General features: G+C 37.0%; 1 protein-coding gene across 26 annotated transcripts in view; it reads left to right on the top strand.

The window, feature by feature from the left end:
• Nucleotides 1–17463, top strand: part of TNRC6A (trinucleotide repeat containing adaptor 6A) — a 166346-nt gene that overhangs the window by 122815 nt on the left and 26068 nt on the right. For 16 of the 26 annotated variants that reach the window (XM_043523873.1, XM_027821079.3, XM_043523878.1 and 13 more), the window contains 2 exons: nt 6968–7309; nt 13740–13787. The exons of 1 other annotated variant lie outside the window; for it this stretch is intronic. In XM_043523873.1, the coding sequence (XP_043379808.1) occupies nt 6968–7309; nt 13740–13787 (390 nt within the window). Of the gene's footprint in view, nt 1–5128; nt 5169–6967; nt 7310–9823; nt 10557–13739; nt 13788–17463 lie in introns of those variants that run through there. 9 more of the 26 variants (XM_043523880.1, XM_043523893.1, XM_043523874.1 and 6 more) reach the window with 3 other exon arrangements.

The following is a 17463-nucleotide window of genomic DNA, read 5'->3' as shown; positions in this document are numbered from 1 at the left end:
TTTCTCCCTCCTCCTTGTAACAACCTTTTATGTACTTGAAAACTGTTATGTCTCCTCTCAGTCTTCTCTTCTCTTCTCTAGACTAAACAAACCCAATTTTTTCAATCTTCCCTCATAGGTCTTGTTTTCTAGATCTTTAATCATTTTTGTTGCTCTTCTCTGGACTTTCTCCAGTTTGTCCACATCTTTCCTGAAATGTGGCGCCCAGTACTGGACACAGTACTCCAGTTGAGGTCTAGTCTGCGTGGAGTAGAGCGGAAGAATTACTTCTCATGACTTGTTTACAACACTCCAGCTAATACATCCCAGAATGATTTTGTTTTTTGCAACAGTGTTACACTGTCTACTCATACTTAGCTTGTGATCCACGATGACCCCCCAGATCCCTTTCTGAAGTACTCCTTCCTAGGCAATCATTCCCCATTTTGAATATTTGCAACTGATTTGTTCCTTCCTAAGTGGAGTATTTTTGCATTTATCCTCACTGAATTTCATCCTGTTTTCTTCAGACCATTTCTCCAGTTTGTCCATATCAGTTTGAATTTTAATGCTATCCTCCAAAGCACTTGCAACCCCTCCCAGCTTGGTATCATCTGTCAACTTTATAAGTGTACTCTCTTAATATCTAAATCATTGAAAATATCGATGAGAACCAGACCCAGAACAGATCCCTGCAGGATCCCACTCATATGCCTTTCCAGGCTGACTTTGAATCATTGATAACAACCCTCTGGGAACGGTTTTCCAACCAGTTATGCGCCCACCTTATAGTAGCTCCATCTAGGTTGTTTGATACACTAGCATTGACATAAAAAGTTGTATTTTGTATGCAGCTGGTTTTTAAGTTAAACATTTTACCAGCTTTTTAGGTTTAAATGTATTCAGCCATTCAATAATTCCTAAGTCCCTCAGAGGAGGACACTGTGTGTGTGTGCAGCACCTAGCCCAGAGAGTCCCTCCTCTCGATTGGGACCCTGCAGGTACTCTAAATAAAATGTAAAGTATGGAAAGTGCTTTGAGATCTTTTTACCAATTAAATGTGCTATTGAACTGTCAAACGTGGTGGTGGTGGTCTACTCTAACTTACACAGTAGCCTGGTATAATAGCTTTTATTGCATTTTACTTGTAATGCTATTCAAGGTAAACAAACCTCCCCATTCATCATGAATATCCCATTCAAAAGAAATCTCTCGAACCCCACTTCAGCTATGCAAAGAAAATGGCATCGTACGCTATATGCTAAACCAGTGGCTCTCAAAATTCTTTACTAGTGACCCCTTTCACATAGCAAGCCTCTGAGAGTGACCCCCCCCTTATAAATGAAAAACACTTTTTTATATATTTAACACCATTATGAATGCTGGAGGCAAAGTGGGGTTTGAGGTGGAGGTTGACAGCTCGTGACCTCCCCCCCCATGTAATAACCTCGCGACCTCCTGAGGGGTCCCGACCCCCAGTTTGAGACCCCTGTACTAAACCAAACGTTATACAATGAGTATTTAGCTTGAATTTTGCCACAAAATACCAGCTTCCTAGACTCTTCAGCAAACAAGATGCTGTCACTGTAAATACAAATGTACGTGTGTGCAGGACAGTGCTTTGTAATGTGAAACATTTCCTTTACATATTGTACTTCAAGATACCTAGGTAATATTTCAGTGAAATAGTTTTACAAACTATGCGATTGGATTAAGGCTGATATTCCTGCTGTCACTCGTGCTGTTGAGTCTTCTAGTGCTTTGCAAAATAACAAAAGTTAGATCATCAATTCAGATTTTTTTTCAACTTTTTCTCTAAATTTCCCTGTTTTGTGGAGGGGGTAGGCATAAAACTACTGCTTTTGTTGCAGACTAGGATAAACTCTGGATCACCACTGAAATAGAAAGTGCCTTTAAAAATAACTGGATATGGAATTGAATTCCTTTACTCATATTTCCTACCTTTGAAACTTCTCATTCATCAGTTCTCTGTGAAACAAAACTGTCCATACTCTCAGAAGTTTTGTTTTCCACTTATATTACTGCTTTACCTTAATGGAAAACTGTTATATTAGCTTTTAAAGCTTATAAGTAGAAAAAAGAAAAAAATGAACTGAGCTATGAATACTTGCTGTTAAAACTACCCATATAAATGCCCTATAATTTACCTTTCTGCGGATCTGCAGGGGTTAATGAATTGGCAAACAGTTAGATATTTTCCAGATCAGCTAGCTGAGCTTACAGCTGCGGCCATTTTTCCACAACGAAAATTCTAGCATTACATCTTACGTGTGTCAGCTTGAAAGCCAGACTTCCTCTGTTTGCCCTTCAGCATTCCAGAACTGACAACTCTTTGGGGCATGACATGCAAGGAAAGTGTATTACCGTACATTTTTAAGTGGTCAGCTTAAGCAGTAATAAGAAAAGAACACTTAAATGACAGTTTGGTGCTGCTTTTTGTGTGCTTTAGTCGTTGATTTGATCTATGTAAACTGATTTTGTTTGAGTGAAACTGTTCTCCATCTGCATTAAAGTTCAAACAGCTGCCATTTTTTTATTGGGGAGGGGGGGTTTGTCACTGGGCCCCTACTCCAGGAGGAGTTGGCAAGCAGTACTCTTGTAGCAGTAAAATGACACCATGCTTCTCCTCCATTTTCTAATGAAATCTGCAGAGTGGGAAAGCAACACAAGTTGGAAGCGTCTTTCTTTGGAATCTCTCTGTAAACTGTTGTTTCTGTCACGGTCGTGCTGACTGTAACTTCAACTTCCACTGCTTTGTGGGTTTTCAGCAGGTTTGTTGTTTATGAAAATGTCTCTCCTTATATTCTTTTGTATTTTTGCTGCTGCTTGTCAAGAAAATTAGGAGTAATACACTGTAAGTCCATTAACAAAGTTGACTTTAGGGTGATGTAGAGTAAAATACTGATGTGCTAAACAATATTTTATCACTGTTTTTTAACAGTGTTAAATTAGAGAAATAGATTATAACACATTTCTGGGATTTAAGGGGTATTGGAATTTATAATAGTCGTATTGGAACAATAAAAGGTTAGTTAAAGTGAGATATTAGCAACAGAGCTAATTTAATCTTCTGAGAAGTTGCTGATTATAAAATACAATTGGAAAGAATTAACAAATTGTGTGATTTCTTCCCTCTCCTCCCGCCTCCCCCCGTCACTTAGTTAAGATAAATGGTTGTATAGGGCCTGAAGATGTCAATAATACATTTGATTAAGTTGAAAATAACTGAAACTTTAAGTTGCATCTTAAAGCATATTTGACTGTAGACAGTAGAGAAAACATGGCTCAAACTAAAAATGTTTTACCTGAACAATGGTTGCATTTTATTGAATTTGTCAATCTTTACACAAAGAATGAATCATTCTGTTACTGCTTTTATCTACCAAGTAAATATATTTCTTGTGTTATCTGTATGTAATTTTTTATTTGTTTCGAAAAAGTACTGTTCATACTGTAGCTATTTGGTGTTTATTTTACTAAAAGGGATCTCATTTACTAATATGCTCTATCATTTTATAGTTAACAAATGAATGAGTAACCAGGAATTAGTTCAATTAATTAAGATGTACTTACTGTGCTTTAAAGGGACTTAAATAAGGAAAGTTAGGAATGAATGTTGCTTTGTTGCCGTTCTGCTCTGGAGTGATTTTTTTCTAACTCCAGTTCTCTTCCATTGGAATGTCATATGTAAATGATTTGTATTTAATCTGCAAGGAATAATTCTACTGTGGAAGGAATACTAGGTGAAGTGAAAATTATCATTTTATTGAGCACCAACAAGACATTATGTGCTGTAATAAAACAGTCCTTGCACCAAGGAGTTTACAGTGTAAATAGAAAGACAGTATAATTCATACAAACAATACCAGGTGACCAAAAATGGATTAAAACTAAGCAGTGCAGTTATTTATAAGTACTTTGTTGGCGGAGTAATGCTGGTAGACTGTATGCAAGTAGTGTGTTTGTTTTCATTTACTGCTGTCAACAGACTTTTTTAGATCAAGCTTAAAGTACGGTTTTTTAACTTTAAAGATTAGACATTATGACCAGTTGCATCAAAAGGTATATTGATAAAATGTAGATTACTAGGAAGTTAAATAACAGAAGATTTGTGGGTGGTGAAGTGGAGTTTGGTATATGAAAGACCAACTCTTTAAATGTCTGAGTTGCATTAGTAAATGGACTATAGTAGTATGAAGTTTTTTAAAATAACTTCTGCATAATTATAAGTAATTTATATTATTAATTATAATGCAGATTTACCAGTAAGAAAAATTACTGGTTTAGAAGTGCAGAGAGGAATATAAATTTTTTTCCTCTATTGCATCATAGAATATCAGAGTTGGAAGGGGACCTCAGGAGGTCATCTAGTCCAACCCCCTGCTCAAAGCGGGACCAGTCCCCAATGTTTGCCCCAGATCCCTAAATGGCCCCCTCAAGGATTGAACTCACAACCCTGGGTTTAGCAGGCCAATGCTCAAACCACTGAGCTATCCCTTCCCTCCTAATTATTTTAGATTGTATTTCATTAATATTAAGATTTAAAGAACAAAGCAAGAGGAATATGCTAGAAAGGAATAGATTGGAAATATGTTCAGAATTTTTGAAGGCATTGAATTGTACTTTTGAACATTTAAATGCATTTGATCATAGGTCATTCATACACGGTTGAATGTGTGCAGGTGAAATGTCGTTAAGGATCTGAATTCAGTAGCTTTCTAAAATAGGTAACAGAACTCTTACATCAGCAGAATCTAATACTGTGTTAGTCATTTTATCCAACTTACTGGTTTGTCTAATTACTTGTGAATATCTTCCCTATCCAGGCTCCTATGCATTAAATTGACTTATGTCATGGCCATTCTTCTACCTAATTCTGTCCCCCTCCATTCAGCTGTGAAATAGAGTAGAACTGGGTCACTGCTGTGGCAGAGCAGTGGAAGATGATGGTACTGTGGTGGTGTACATGTTTGTAATCACCTGAAATAGTGTATCCCTCTCTCTGCCCTTGAAACTTATACCAAGGGTTTATAACGGTCAGCCCTCCATTGGAGAAGAAATCGCGTACATGCTCCAAATATCCCTTATATACAAAATCTTTCTTTGGGGTTTGTCATTTTTTCTGTAGACTGAAAAACTGATCACTGCAATTCTCGGCGCTAAGACAGGTGGGTGCTCCGTTGACACTTGAGTGACAGATTTGATCCTACAGGACACACATTTTTGTAAGGAGCATAGAATTTCTTGAGGGATGTGTATTTTTTACCTAATCATGTTAAAAGCAACAGTCATATTCCCTATATTGGAATTTTTTTTAAAAACAAAGCTTCAGGGAGCTGGATTTTGCTTAGATTTTTCTAAGACCAGACTGTTGTATTCACTTGCATTTGTACCTGAAAGTGAATGTTGTTGTTTGATTTTCATGTTTTGTAATTTTCTTTCATTTGACCATTTTGTTCTTGCTTCTAGCACACTAGGGAATTGTTTAATGAAACACAAAAAGAAATGGTTTAGGAAATGCTGCTACAATCAAAAGCCTAGAGTACGTTAAAAGCATACTAATGTGCGGAGTTACTCTTAAAGGAAGATAAACAAAACTTTATAGTAACTCAAGCTTAATTTTAATAGGACCCGAAACACCCAACAATCACACACTTAGCCGTAGGAGTGCCTTACAGTTTTAATTGTACCTTCAGGACCTGGCTATTGAGACAATAGTTGTGCAAGCATTTTTTATAATATTGTTTAAGGTTAAGCTTTTCAAAGTTAACTTTGCAGCTCCCATTAATTTCAAGGACAGTTGTGGTTAAATTCTCCAGTCAGCTCTGAAAATCACAACCTAATATCCTTCTGTACTTACTTTATCAAAGAAAAAGTAAACTGAACATGTACACAATTGTGTGTGATCATTGCTATATATAGTGGACTTGAAAAAAGTGTGTTACAGTGACAACAATAGAGTTGGTTTAAACTTTTTTAAATTGTGCGTGATCTCTAAACGTAATTACTATAAAGCATTCCACACCTTTAGAGTATTTGTGTGCTTTAGTAGACCAGGCCCAACCAGGTTCTCCATTCTGTACCTTTCTGGGTTTCACTTAATTTGTTTGCGTTTGTACTGGTGTGATGGAGCAACTAAACAGATAGCTATGAATACTGTAATCACCTGTTTATTCACAGTTCATGTGTGGTGTATACACCCCCACACAACCTTTCTTGCAAATTCTTTGGCCTCAATCACACCTAAAAATGGCCATGCTGTCAAGGTTATGAAAGGTAATTCTGATTTCATTTAAGCTGAATGCTTGGCATTTCATCCGTGGAGGCAAGCAAGCAGTCATGTCAAATGGTGCATGGTATTTATGCTATCACTTTCTACTGATAATGGACTGGGTGAAGACTTTGGATGTCAGGATTGACAAGACAGGCGAGTGTTAACCACTCATTCTCTTTGTTCCTAGCCTTGCCTTGTGTTCTCTTCTATCTTGACTTCATAAAAGACGTGTACACCAAGGATTTTTTAAATTTCCCACTGTAGGAAATAATGCAACCCAGATTTTTTTAAAGTTGTTTTAATTTTTTGAGAAATGTAGTTTTGATTCAGTTGCTAAAACAGACTTGGTCTGTTGAAGTGCTGATCCATCAAAAAAGTTAGGATCTTTGTAAGGAGTGATAATAAAAGACTTGAGCTGGGATAATTTGTTATGAGTTTATAGCCAAACCTGCTATTACTAGTAATACCAATTCTAGAAAATAGTGTATGCATATGTGCATATAGCAAGGCTTATAGTGGAAACTGGGTTGCAGCTTTAATGACAGCAAATATTGCCATTCCATAATCTATACCCTACCCAAAACATGTTTGTTTCTTTTCGAGTTTGAAAACTATTGTACCTGTGATTAATTTTCTTCAACTTTTATCTTTTTTTCTTTTTTTCTTTTTTTCTTTTTTTTTGGTGTGGGTTAGTGCCAGAACAAACAAAGACCAGTGTAAGCCAGCCTCAGCCCGTCACCTCTAACGTCACTTCCACAGCAACCAGCACTAATAATAATGCCAAGCGGGCCACAGCCAACAATCAGCAGCAGCAGCAGACCTTGCCTCGATACCCTCCTCGTGAAGTACCACCACGATTTCGACACCAGGAACAGAAACAGCTTTTAAAGCGAGGTCAGCAGTTACCAGTGATAGCTGCAAACCTGGGATCCACTCCTAAAGTATTAAACAGCCAATCAGGAGGCAGTGCTGTCACAAGTAAACAACCGGTGACCAACGGAGAAGTGCCGAACAGCAGCAGCAAAAAACAGTCAGGTGAGAGAGGAAGTAACTTATTTTCAGTGAGGTTAGATATTTTATTAGTAACTAGATTAGAATGATTGAATTGGTACAACACAGAATCCATTTTAGGGTAAATGGGCAGAGAGTTCTCCAGTGTCTGTTGTTCATGTTAAGTGTTAACTTTAAAACATGGTCTTCTGTGCTCTATCTTCCTTTTAACTGAATCTCGGATCATTCCCAGCTCATCTTAGTTATTGATTAATGCAGTTTCTGTACTATACAGATGCATATCTACCTTTGAACAATGTAAGTTTAAGTTTAGGTGAATATTAATATCCTTTTTCTAGATCCCCATCTTGATCAAAAAGGTCTCTTTAAAGGGAACCCCTTTACGTAAAGACTCTGCCACAAGTTTGTGCGTTAAAGCTATGTCCAATATTCAGGAATCTGAACAGCATCCTCAAAATAAGCCTCTTGTTTCAGATCCAGTGACATCACCTTGAATTTCTGGGTGAAAAAAATCAAAGCCATTATTCTGATGTTAAGGTTTGTTTTGCTAAAGAGATTAGATTTGTTCATGTACCCCAAGTAGAGCCTTGCGCAGATACAGATTTATATCCATGGATATAAATCAGTATCCGCAGAACGGCAGGGCTCTCCTGAGAACTGCAGCGGTGAAAGGAGCCAAACATGGTGCCGCCGCTCCCAGGAGCCAGCACCCCATGCTGGCAACTCCTCCATCGTGGCTGTACTGTCCCCACCCAGTCCACTGGGCGGGCACCAGGCTCACTGGCAGCTGTCCCTCGTCGCACTCTTGTGTTCAGACGGCATGCACGCCCCCAGACAGGAGACACAGACAGCTGAATGGAAGTGACGGGAATGGGTCTGCGGGCAGTACAGCCATGCCGGAGGAGCTGCTGGCGCAGGGTGTTGGCTCCTGGGAGCAGCAGCCCCATGTTCTGCTCCTTTCGCTGCTGCAGTTCCTGAGAGAGCCCTGCGGTTCCATTGATACCGATTTATGGATATCTGCATGTGCGGATATACATTTGTGTCCATGCAGGGCTCTAATCCCAAGTATTATCTCTGCTGACAGAGTATCTTGGCCTCTTCCAGGATCTGCTTCTCTGGAATCTGAGAGGAGAATGACTGCTGTTCATATCAGTATTTTCTCTTTTTTCATAAACTCTTTACTCTGATCCTTCTTCGTCCTCGTTGGCTTGAGCAACCTACCCTTCAAATACTTTCACAACAGTATAATAAAGAGTTCATATGTTGGATGTATAAGGTATACATTTTTAACAGTGACAGCAGTTAACCATTGGAACATTTTACCAAGGGTCATGGTGGTTTCTCCATGACTGACAATTTTTAAATCAAAATTGAATCTTTTTCGAAAAGACCTGCCCTAGGAATTAATTTTGAGTCAGTTCTATAGTCTGTGTTATACAGAATGTCAGACTAAATGCTCACAATGGTCCCTTCTGACCCTGGAATCTATGAATAAGTTTGCAATTTTAATGAATGAACTAGGTTATAATTTACTGATCTTTTGTTAGTAAGATAAAGGTAATGTATTCTTGACTGGAAAGAAATAACTCAATTCCAGGAATTTCCAAAGCATCTAGGTATTCCACGCTCAGCCATCATCATCTTCATAAGTGTGTATGTTTCTTGGGCTGGTTTTTGTAGCTGCATTTAGTTTTTTGAAAGACATTTAGCATTTATGATACAACTGTTTCACCTGAGCCATCTAAACTTGGCTGTAATTTACAGTATTTCTTAAGATCACTGATGTGTGGCGCTACAGAGGATATGATGTAAAGCATTCCAGTTACAAAAAGGTGATTTTCCTTTTTTTAAAAGAATTCTTGAGGAAAACCTCGATACTTTGCTCCATTTTATATCCTTGAACTCATCACAGAATCTAGAAGGTAGCACTATTTAAAATGAAGGTAAACTGTCGGGTATGTTGCTGTCAAACACTATACAAATGTATATCTAAACTAAAATAGTATGGATTGTTGGATGGCTTTTTTTTAATCTGGGTAGTGATTTCTTATATTGGGGATTATACTCTTCTGTTTTGTGTTTGTAACAGAATGAGCACAGTTAACCAGGTTTTAAAAAAAACAACTAGTTTTTTACAGATGAAATTTTTTTCCATAGGTCTATTGTCTGTTGATCTAGTCTTGTGGCCTGTGATGTCAAAGAAAGATTCACGTGTAGTTTATTAAAAATTTCTCCCTCAAGGCAAACTGTTAGAAACTGGTTACATATGTTGTGAGTATTACATTCCAACACAGTCTTATACAGACTCTTATTTATTTTTCTTCTCATGTGGTTTATAGGATTCCAACCTGTGGAAAATATTTATTTACAGCTAAGTGGACACTTCTTCTCTTTCTGGCTTTGTGTATTGTAATACTGAGCACTTACCAGTATGGCTGAGTAATCTCTGAGCTAGAAGATCCTGGTTTCTTCCCCCAATAGTGACGCAGCAGTGTTGTATTAAGGGTATGAGCTGCTGCTATTCTTTGAATGAGATGTTAAATCTAGGTCCCTCCTGGTTCTTTCGTTGTCCAGATGGTCAATAAAAGGGCCCATGGAACTTTTCCAGAGAGGAGAGAATAGTCCAGTTGTCTTGGCCATCCTTCTTCCATTTCTCAAAACAGGCTGTGTGAGCTGTTGCACCCAGACAGCCACTGCTCTACCAGATCCCTTGTCACTTTGCATTTTAGTCTCATGGAATTGTCACGTATGAGAGTCAGAATGGGTCTATAGTTAATTACCCCCATCTGTGCCACATGCCTTTTGTGTGACCTAAGGTTTCATTTCCTCATGTATGAAGTAGGGATAATGTCCAGAGGGGTGGAGGTTTAATGTTTGTAAGGTGCTTTGAGATCTGTAGATGAGATGATAAAGTACAAAGAATGGATTGCAATAAACAGTGTAGCGTAGAGCATGCTTTGGAGACTACCATAGTTTGGCTGCATAAGAGCTACTTGAAGATGTCAGTTGCTGCTATCATACCTGAAGAAAACTGATGCGAATAATCTGCTAATCTCCATGTTGTTTTGCTACTTCTCTCTTCTCCTTCCCCCAGCCATCAAAAAAAGATCTTAGGTCCGCTCACTAGTACTAGTATCCCATTCCAGAAATTTAAGATATCAGAACATCAGGAAAGTAAAGTAATCTCTTAAAGTCCTTCGCTTTTAAAAGAACGTCTTTGTGCAGATGAGATGTTCAGCAAAGAATTCTGCACTTCACTAGGAGACGAGAGGTTAGTAAAGTCAAGAAGAATGTCCAAGCCTTGAAACCCATCCTAATGCATATATTGCTTTCATCAAGATTTGCATAAGACTCATGGAACCTTCTTCCACCAAATGCACCCTGCTTACCTCTTTCCAAAAGATACGATAATGTCCCTTTGGTACATTCAGTAGCCCAGATGGTAAGACCAAACAAGCAGGACAAGATAATATGCAAACCTGTAACCTATTTGAAAGAAGAACGAGGCACCTTAGAGACTAACAAATTTATTTGGGCATAAGCCTTTGTGGGCTAAAACCCACTTCAAATATTTTCCACTGCATGCATCTGATGAAGTGGGTTTTAGCCCACGAAAGCTTATGCCCAAATAAATTTGTTAGTCTCTAAGGTGCCACATGTACTCCTTGTTCTTTTTGCTGATACAGACTAACACTGCTACCGCTCTGAAACCTATTTGAAAGAGTGTACCATATACCCTGATGGCATGGCTCCAGCAACTGTTTAACAAGAACACCAGGGGTTGGTACTGTCCTGAGGTTGTAAAGTTCTTCACACATCTACAGAAGTAGATATTTTCAGTCAATGGAATGAATATCCACATCCTGCTCTAACAACTTTAACCCTGTGATGTTCTGAAAACACAAATTACGTCAATACAGAATGAGACTGTGGATGGTGAACAAAGCACCTCTGATATAAATAGGCTTGCAAGAGATTCAGAAGAAAAATAAAAGCTGGCAACTAATTTGTGTATAATTGGGCTTTTTCTAATGTGTGAACAATATAAAAAACCCCTGCAAAACCATAAAAATAAGGGAATTAAGATTAGAGTTGAAAACTCTCTCCCTAACTCACCTCATTTTGTACTAGTTTTGCAAACTGATATTCACAAATTAAAATAAATAGAACTTTGTATTCTATGTGCTTGTATCCTCTCTGCATTTTAAGGTGAGGTTAGAATGGAGCTGTCAGATATCTGAATCTTGACTCTGAGTGTCTGTCAGATGCCCAACATCTAAATACAGGCTTTTTGTGAGTTATTCCTAAAGCAAATTTACCCTCTTGTTTTTTAGGTTCTCTGTAAAGGCCAGGGAAGGCAGATTAACAATTTATGCTAATATTGATTTCCCTGGCCAGTGTAGACTGATCGTAAGTTTTCTGGACTGGGCATCCTTAACTAATATTTATCTGTAATAAAAGGTAGTTTATTGCCTATATTCCCTGTGGACCCACACTTCTCCATTTTGAAAATTAGTCTGTTTTGTTTAACTGTAAAGCTAGTTTGGGAAGGTCCTAATAGCTCTACAAGTAGATGTTATATTTGTACTCTGAGAACATGTGGTGAATCCTTTTTCCTCAAGTCTTCCTAATGGAGCTAACTTGTGGAACACTCTTAAGGCTGAAACCATGGGAAATGCTTTCTGAGATCTGTTTACAGCTAGCTCTTGTTTATGAGAATATGTTCATGCCAGTCGTAATAGTTTTCTTTATCAAAACTTTGCCCCATTTGTAAACCGTGTGAGGTAGATCTTCAGAATAAATCCTTCCTCTTTTGTTTTCTGCCATGACAACCCAGTCTTCTATCTTGACGATCTTGAAATCTTCATTAGTTTGTAATATGAACCAAAATGATAAGCAGATAGTTACTAGACCACTAACTGCTTGCTACAGTGAGCTGTATATATGGCTATTACAAATTATTTAGACCTGTGAGGCACATTAAGAGGTACTTCCCGGTAGAGCAATGGATTAGAAGCCATCAGGATCTTGGCTCTAATCCAGGCTGAGTTACTTTGAGTCTTTGTCTGATTTTGGGCAAGTCTCCTTTTACCCTTGTGCCTTGACAATGCCACTGTAAAATTGTATTAAAACAGGAGCATGCAGAAACAATATGTGATTCAAGATGCCCTAGGTAATTTGCTAAAAGTAAAAGGGGTTTGGGTTTGAAAGGTTCTTAGTAATCGTGGGGCTCAAATTAATTTGGGAAGCCTTCTAAATCTGAAATGTAATAGATTTTAGAGTAAGGAGGAAGCAAGGGGGATTTAAAAATGTTACACTATTTGATTGCATACTTTGTCAATAGCAAATGTTAATCTGTTGCTGGAGGCAGAAGCTAGCAAAAAAATGTATGTAGTGTTTAGAAGTTTGGTTTAGTCAGCTCATCCAAAACAAACTTGGCTTGGTCCTATGGTGCAATACAAATTTATAGTAAACCAAGAAGCAAAATATGAGCAGATAAAGAAAGGGCTTTCATCTGAAGAATAAATCATACTGTCCAAGGATATTGCGAGATAATTAGATTAATAGTGAGACCAGGGATGGGCAAAGGCAGTGGTTCTCAATCAGGGGTACACGTGTCCCTGGGGGTATACAGAGGTCTTTCAGAGGGTACATCAACTCATCTGGATATTTGCCTGGTTTTACAACAGGCTACACAAAAAGCACTAGCAAAATCAGTACAAACTAAAATTTCATACGCCCACACAATGAGAAAGTAAGCATTTTTTCAGAATAGTGTACTGTGACACTTGTGTTTTTATGTCATCTGATTTTTATAAGCTGTAGTCTTTAAGTGAGGTGAAACTTGAGTATGCAAAACAAATCAGACTCCTGAGTGGGGTCCAGTAGTCTGGAAAGTTTAAGATCCACTGTGCTAGAGGTCAGTGTTCAATTCTGTGATTCTTATAGTAGTCTCATGAGTTTAACAAGAGACCATTTTATGGTAGCTTTGTATTAATGGCAAAAACTACCTATCTAACAAGTCCAGTTAATTTTTTATAAGTCAAGAATTTTTGAAACTATTTATACTTCGGGTGTTTGTTAATTTTAAAACAACTTCAAGGTAATAGAAATCCAATAGGAATGGAAACACTGAGCAAAAATGAAATGCAAAATTATAAAGACAAAATTTTCACATATGCAGTGCTGTCTTGGCAGGATATTAGAAAAAAATTGAAGTGTTTGTCAGATACATTTGCATTTATTGCTGCTTCTAGAGCTATATGAGATGGTTTATAATTTGCAGCTACTAACACTAGCTAATGAAGATGGACTGCCCTTTTGACAGGAAAAACTTCTTTTCTGAGAGAGAGTGATAATAAACTGGTTCTAAAATAATTGAGTGCTTTGTGGAATAATCCCAAAGGAATATTTTAATTCAATAACAATTCTGTAATTTTTTGCTTTTTCATAGGCATGCCTCCCATTCGGGACTTGGTCAGCCATTCCCCTAACCAGTCAGGTGATGCATACCTATTTCAGTCTCATGTTTGTTGTGCACTACGTGTATGTGTATAAGAGTTACACATTTCAGTAACTACTTGCACAATTATCTATTGATTTTTTGCTTCTTGGTTGGTTGTTTTAGAAGCTTGACTGTTAATGTGTATGACTGACTTAAATGCTTACTGTTTGTTTATGCACTTATATACTACAATTAGGTTATGAGTTCTTAATTTTATATTAAAATTCTCTGGGGCAAAATTCTGGACTACACCAGTAGGTTCCAATGCACAGTTAAGTGCTGTATATGATAAATAATTGTGACCACTAATACTAAATAAATACTGTATTATATACGTCAATAAGTATCCATAGTAATATGAAATTTCAGGTTCTGATTTGTTCCTTCAGCTAGTTAAGTAGCATAAAACCAAGAAATGTGTTTTCCCCTCGGTTAGCAACAGCCATATAAAACGTTCAGTTGTCTGTTTTTTTTGGCTGCTTTCACGTGTCCTGTAACTCTGAAGGATCCGTCAGCCTTCAGTGTTATAGTTTTCATCCCTTTTTACATCTCAGAAGCTTAGACAGATGTTTTTCTCTTTAGACTAGTCAGTCAGAATTACAGATAATACAATATACAGCTCCTTTTAAGGTTCATGCAGAGTACTTATTAAGAACAGACTTTTGCTGAATAATGTTTGGGTACTTATGTGCTTGACAATATCCTAGAATGAGCTGTTGGCAGCAAACCTACGTCTAGACATTTTAACTTGTGCTAAATTGTGTTGGAAGTTTAGTAACTTAATGAGCTTTTTTAGCAGAATAGTTACAACTAGGTCACTTGCTTCTGAGCCTGAAGGCTGTTTGTTCATATATTATGTTGAGACTGGCTCATGCGTAGCGTAGAAAGAGGCAAGAACTGACAAAGTTGTCATCTTCCATTGAGATATTAAACTGAAGTCTTTTCCTCCCACATATCTGTGCATAAGGATGCTAAAGATTCTAATTTAAAGGAAGATAACATTGGTGTTCAAGTCATAATCTTTCTCTGAACAAAACAAGTTCTCACATTATGGTTTTGGGTTGCTAGAGTACATTGTGGTGGTTGTTTGCTTACACAGTAACCGCACTTCCCTCGTTTTACTCATTACATTATAATACCTCAAGTATGAAACGTGCTATCATTATCTTTGCTGATTCAGATAATTTTTTTAATACCTTTTCTTATAAATTTTCATTGCCGCAACCTTTGTAATTGTGTTAGCAGTACCATAATATGGGGAACCACAGCTCCAAAATATTTTCTTCTTTCCATGAACTCTTGAAAATCTTCACTGCAAGTTCTTTGAATCTGAGCAGTTGAAAAGAAACTTCTTTCTTTTAAGCAAGTTGATCTCATTTTACATTTTCTACTCCTCTCTTGCAGTTTAAAAATACATGATAGCTGGTGCATAATGTTGCAGTCTCTACTTTTGGTATATAGTTGACTATTAATTCTAAACCTTATATAAAATAAATTGGTGGAGAAAGACATGTTCTAAACAAACCTTAAGGTTACTAGTCTTTTTTATCCTGTTTTTATCAGCAAGTAGTATCAAGCTCTGGGTATTTTTATGAAGGAGCACAGACCCGAATTTTTAATGTTGACTTTTAATACAGAAGTGTGTTTTATAAGATGTCTACTAGTAAGATATATTTTTTTCAGAGCAATCTCAGAAAACTTCTTTGTGTAGAGCGCTCTAGCGAGTCTTGCAGTGATTATTTTTGCTGAACTTCACATCTGAGTAGAATGCAAAGAAAAAAATCCTTCATATCGCTGTAAAGTCATTGCCTTTCAAAATGTTATGCAAGATTTCAGTGAAATAAAGCTATTCAATTCCTTCGTCAAAGCATTTTCAGTCATACATTCAGTGACACAAATATTGGCAGAGAGATGCAGGAATAAGGTCTTTGCTTTGGCAGTCATTTTAAACTTAAGGCTTTTATTTTTTAAAATAAAAATCTGACCCAATATTTATGCTTCAATTGTATACCAGTCCTTAAAAGCATATGTCAAAGAAACATGAAGAGCTCGTAAGTAATGTCGGTATTTTAAGATGTAACCATTTTTCTAAATGTCATTTTTAAAAACACATTAAAAACTTGCAACAGATGAGTGAAATATTAATAGTGGTGGAGTACATACTCTAGCTTTATTTATAAGTATTAATGGTTAAAATTTCTTGGGGGTGTTTAATGAAAACCAGCATAATTTTTGAGATTAGATGCAAGGTGCTATTGCCTACAAATTGATACTTAGACTAGATGTTAGCTAGAGAAAGTGAATTTACATCACTTTGCTTTAATTATTCCCCTGCCCATTCTTCCCTAGTTTTATATTACCTATTTAAATTGTAAATTCTTTGAGGCTGGGGTCATGTCTTCATGACTGACTGTAAAGTGCCTTAGTCGCTGTTCATGCTTTAAACATGCTAAATACCAATCATGAACGCTTGAGACTTGCTGATCTAAGATGGTAGTGGAACAAGCAAGAGATTTGTTTGAAATTAGCTTGTGTCCCTTTTAAGTCAAATATACATTAGTAAATGCACTAATGGTCTGTGTTCATCCACAAACTATGCATTTTCCATAACTACCATCTAAAGGAGAACATGTTTATCTAGGCGGTTTAAGTCCACTGAACAAATATACATGTTTAGCAGAGAAACATTTGCATGCTAATTAACAATTGCACAGGTAAATAAAGCTATCAAGTGTTTGAATATTCAGATTTTGAATATTCTGAAGCAAAGGCATTAACTGTGTTAGCTTAAAAGAAAATTGTGTGCAGTTTTCTTAGCAAATCCTGAATGTCTTACTATGGTGAGAAGTCCTTTTCTCCAGGAACAAAATATATTTGAGAATGTAATGTTATGCTGCTTTTTTTCCTGTTCATACAAATATTAAGCCAGTAATTTACCTGACAGTTTTTCCTCATCTTCTATTAGGTTTTGGTATTTTGCTTCATATTATTGTTCAAGCATTACATGTTTTCATAGTACTGTATTTCCAAATAGCTATCCTGCTATTAGTTAGTTGGTTTTTCATATAACTTACAGCAAACTTCAAAAAAAAATTAGAATATTTGATGTGGGGAAGCACTTTTGTTCAGATTGTCGGTTTGATGGAAGAAAAATGAGTTCAAGTCTCTATAATAGAGTTTTAGAAACTCAGGATGACCCAATATGTGGCTAAACGCACACATTTTGGTATGCTATTCTGCCTTTGGCAGCAGCCTGTGTCTGACACTTTTTAATAGAAAGTTAAAAACCTTATTCTGCATGTAGTCAACTGTGAAATACTTATAAATAGCTGGGGAGAATTTCTTCTTGGTTCCTGCATGTGATCAGCTTATACCCTGAAAGAGAAAATGTTTTAACTTGCACAGGTACAAATTCAACCATGCTACTTGATTTGCACTCCATAACAGTGAATTCCACAGGGGAGGGACTGATTAGCTTTTACTCTGTTCCTTATAATTCTGAATATCACAGTAGAGTTCCCCTCTTGTTCTTCATTCCACAGAATGTATACTTAATTTTTGCAGTCTTCTATGGATTGAACCTTGCCACTAAGCCACTTCCTTTTAAATCTCACCTTTACCTTCCTTTTTCTTTTTCTTTGAAGTGAATTCCTGTAAAGCACTTTCTTATTCT

This window comes from Chelonia mydas, chromosome 10, assembly GCF_015237465.2.
Source record: "Chelonia mydas isolate rCheMyd1 chromosome 10, rCheMyd1.pri.v2, whole genome shotgun sequence".
In the NCBI taxonomy this organism is placed as follows: domain Eukaryota; kingdom Metazoa; phylum Chordata; order Testudines; family Cheloniidae; genus Chelonia; species Chelonia mydas.
Note: the sequence above shows the minus strand (reverse complement) of the source record. Positions and strands in the feature narration are given on the sequence as shown.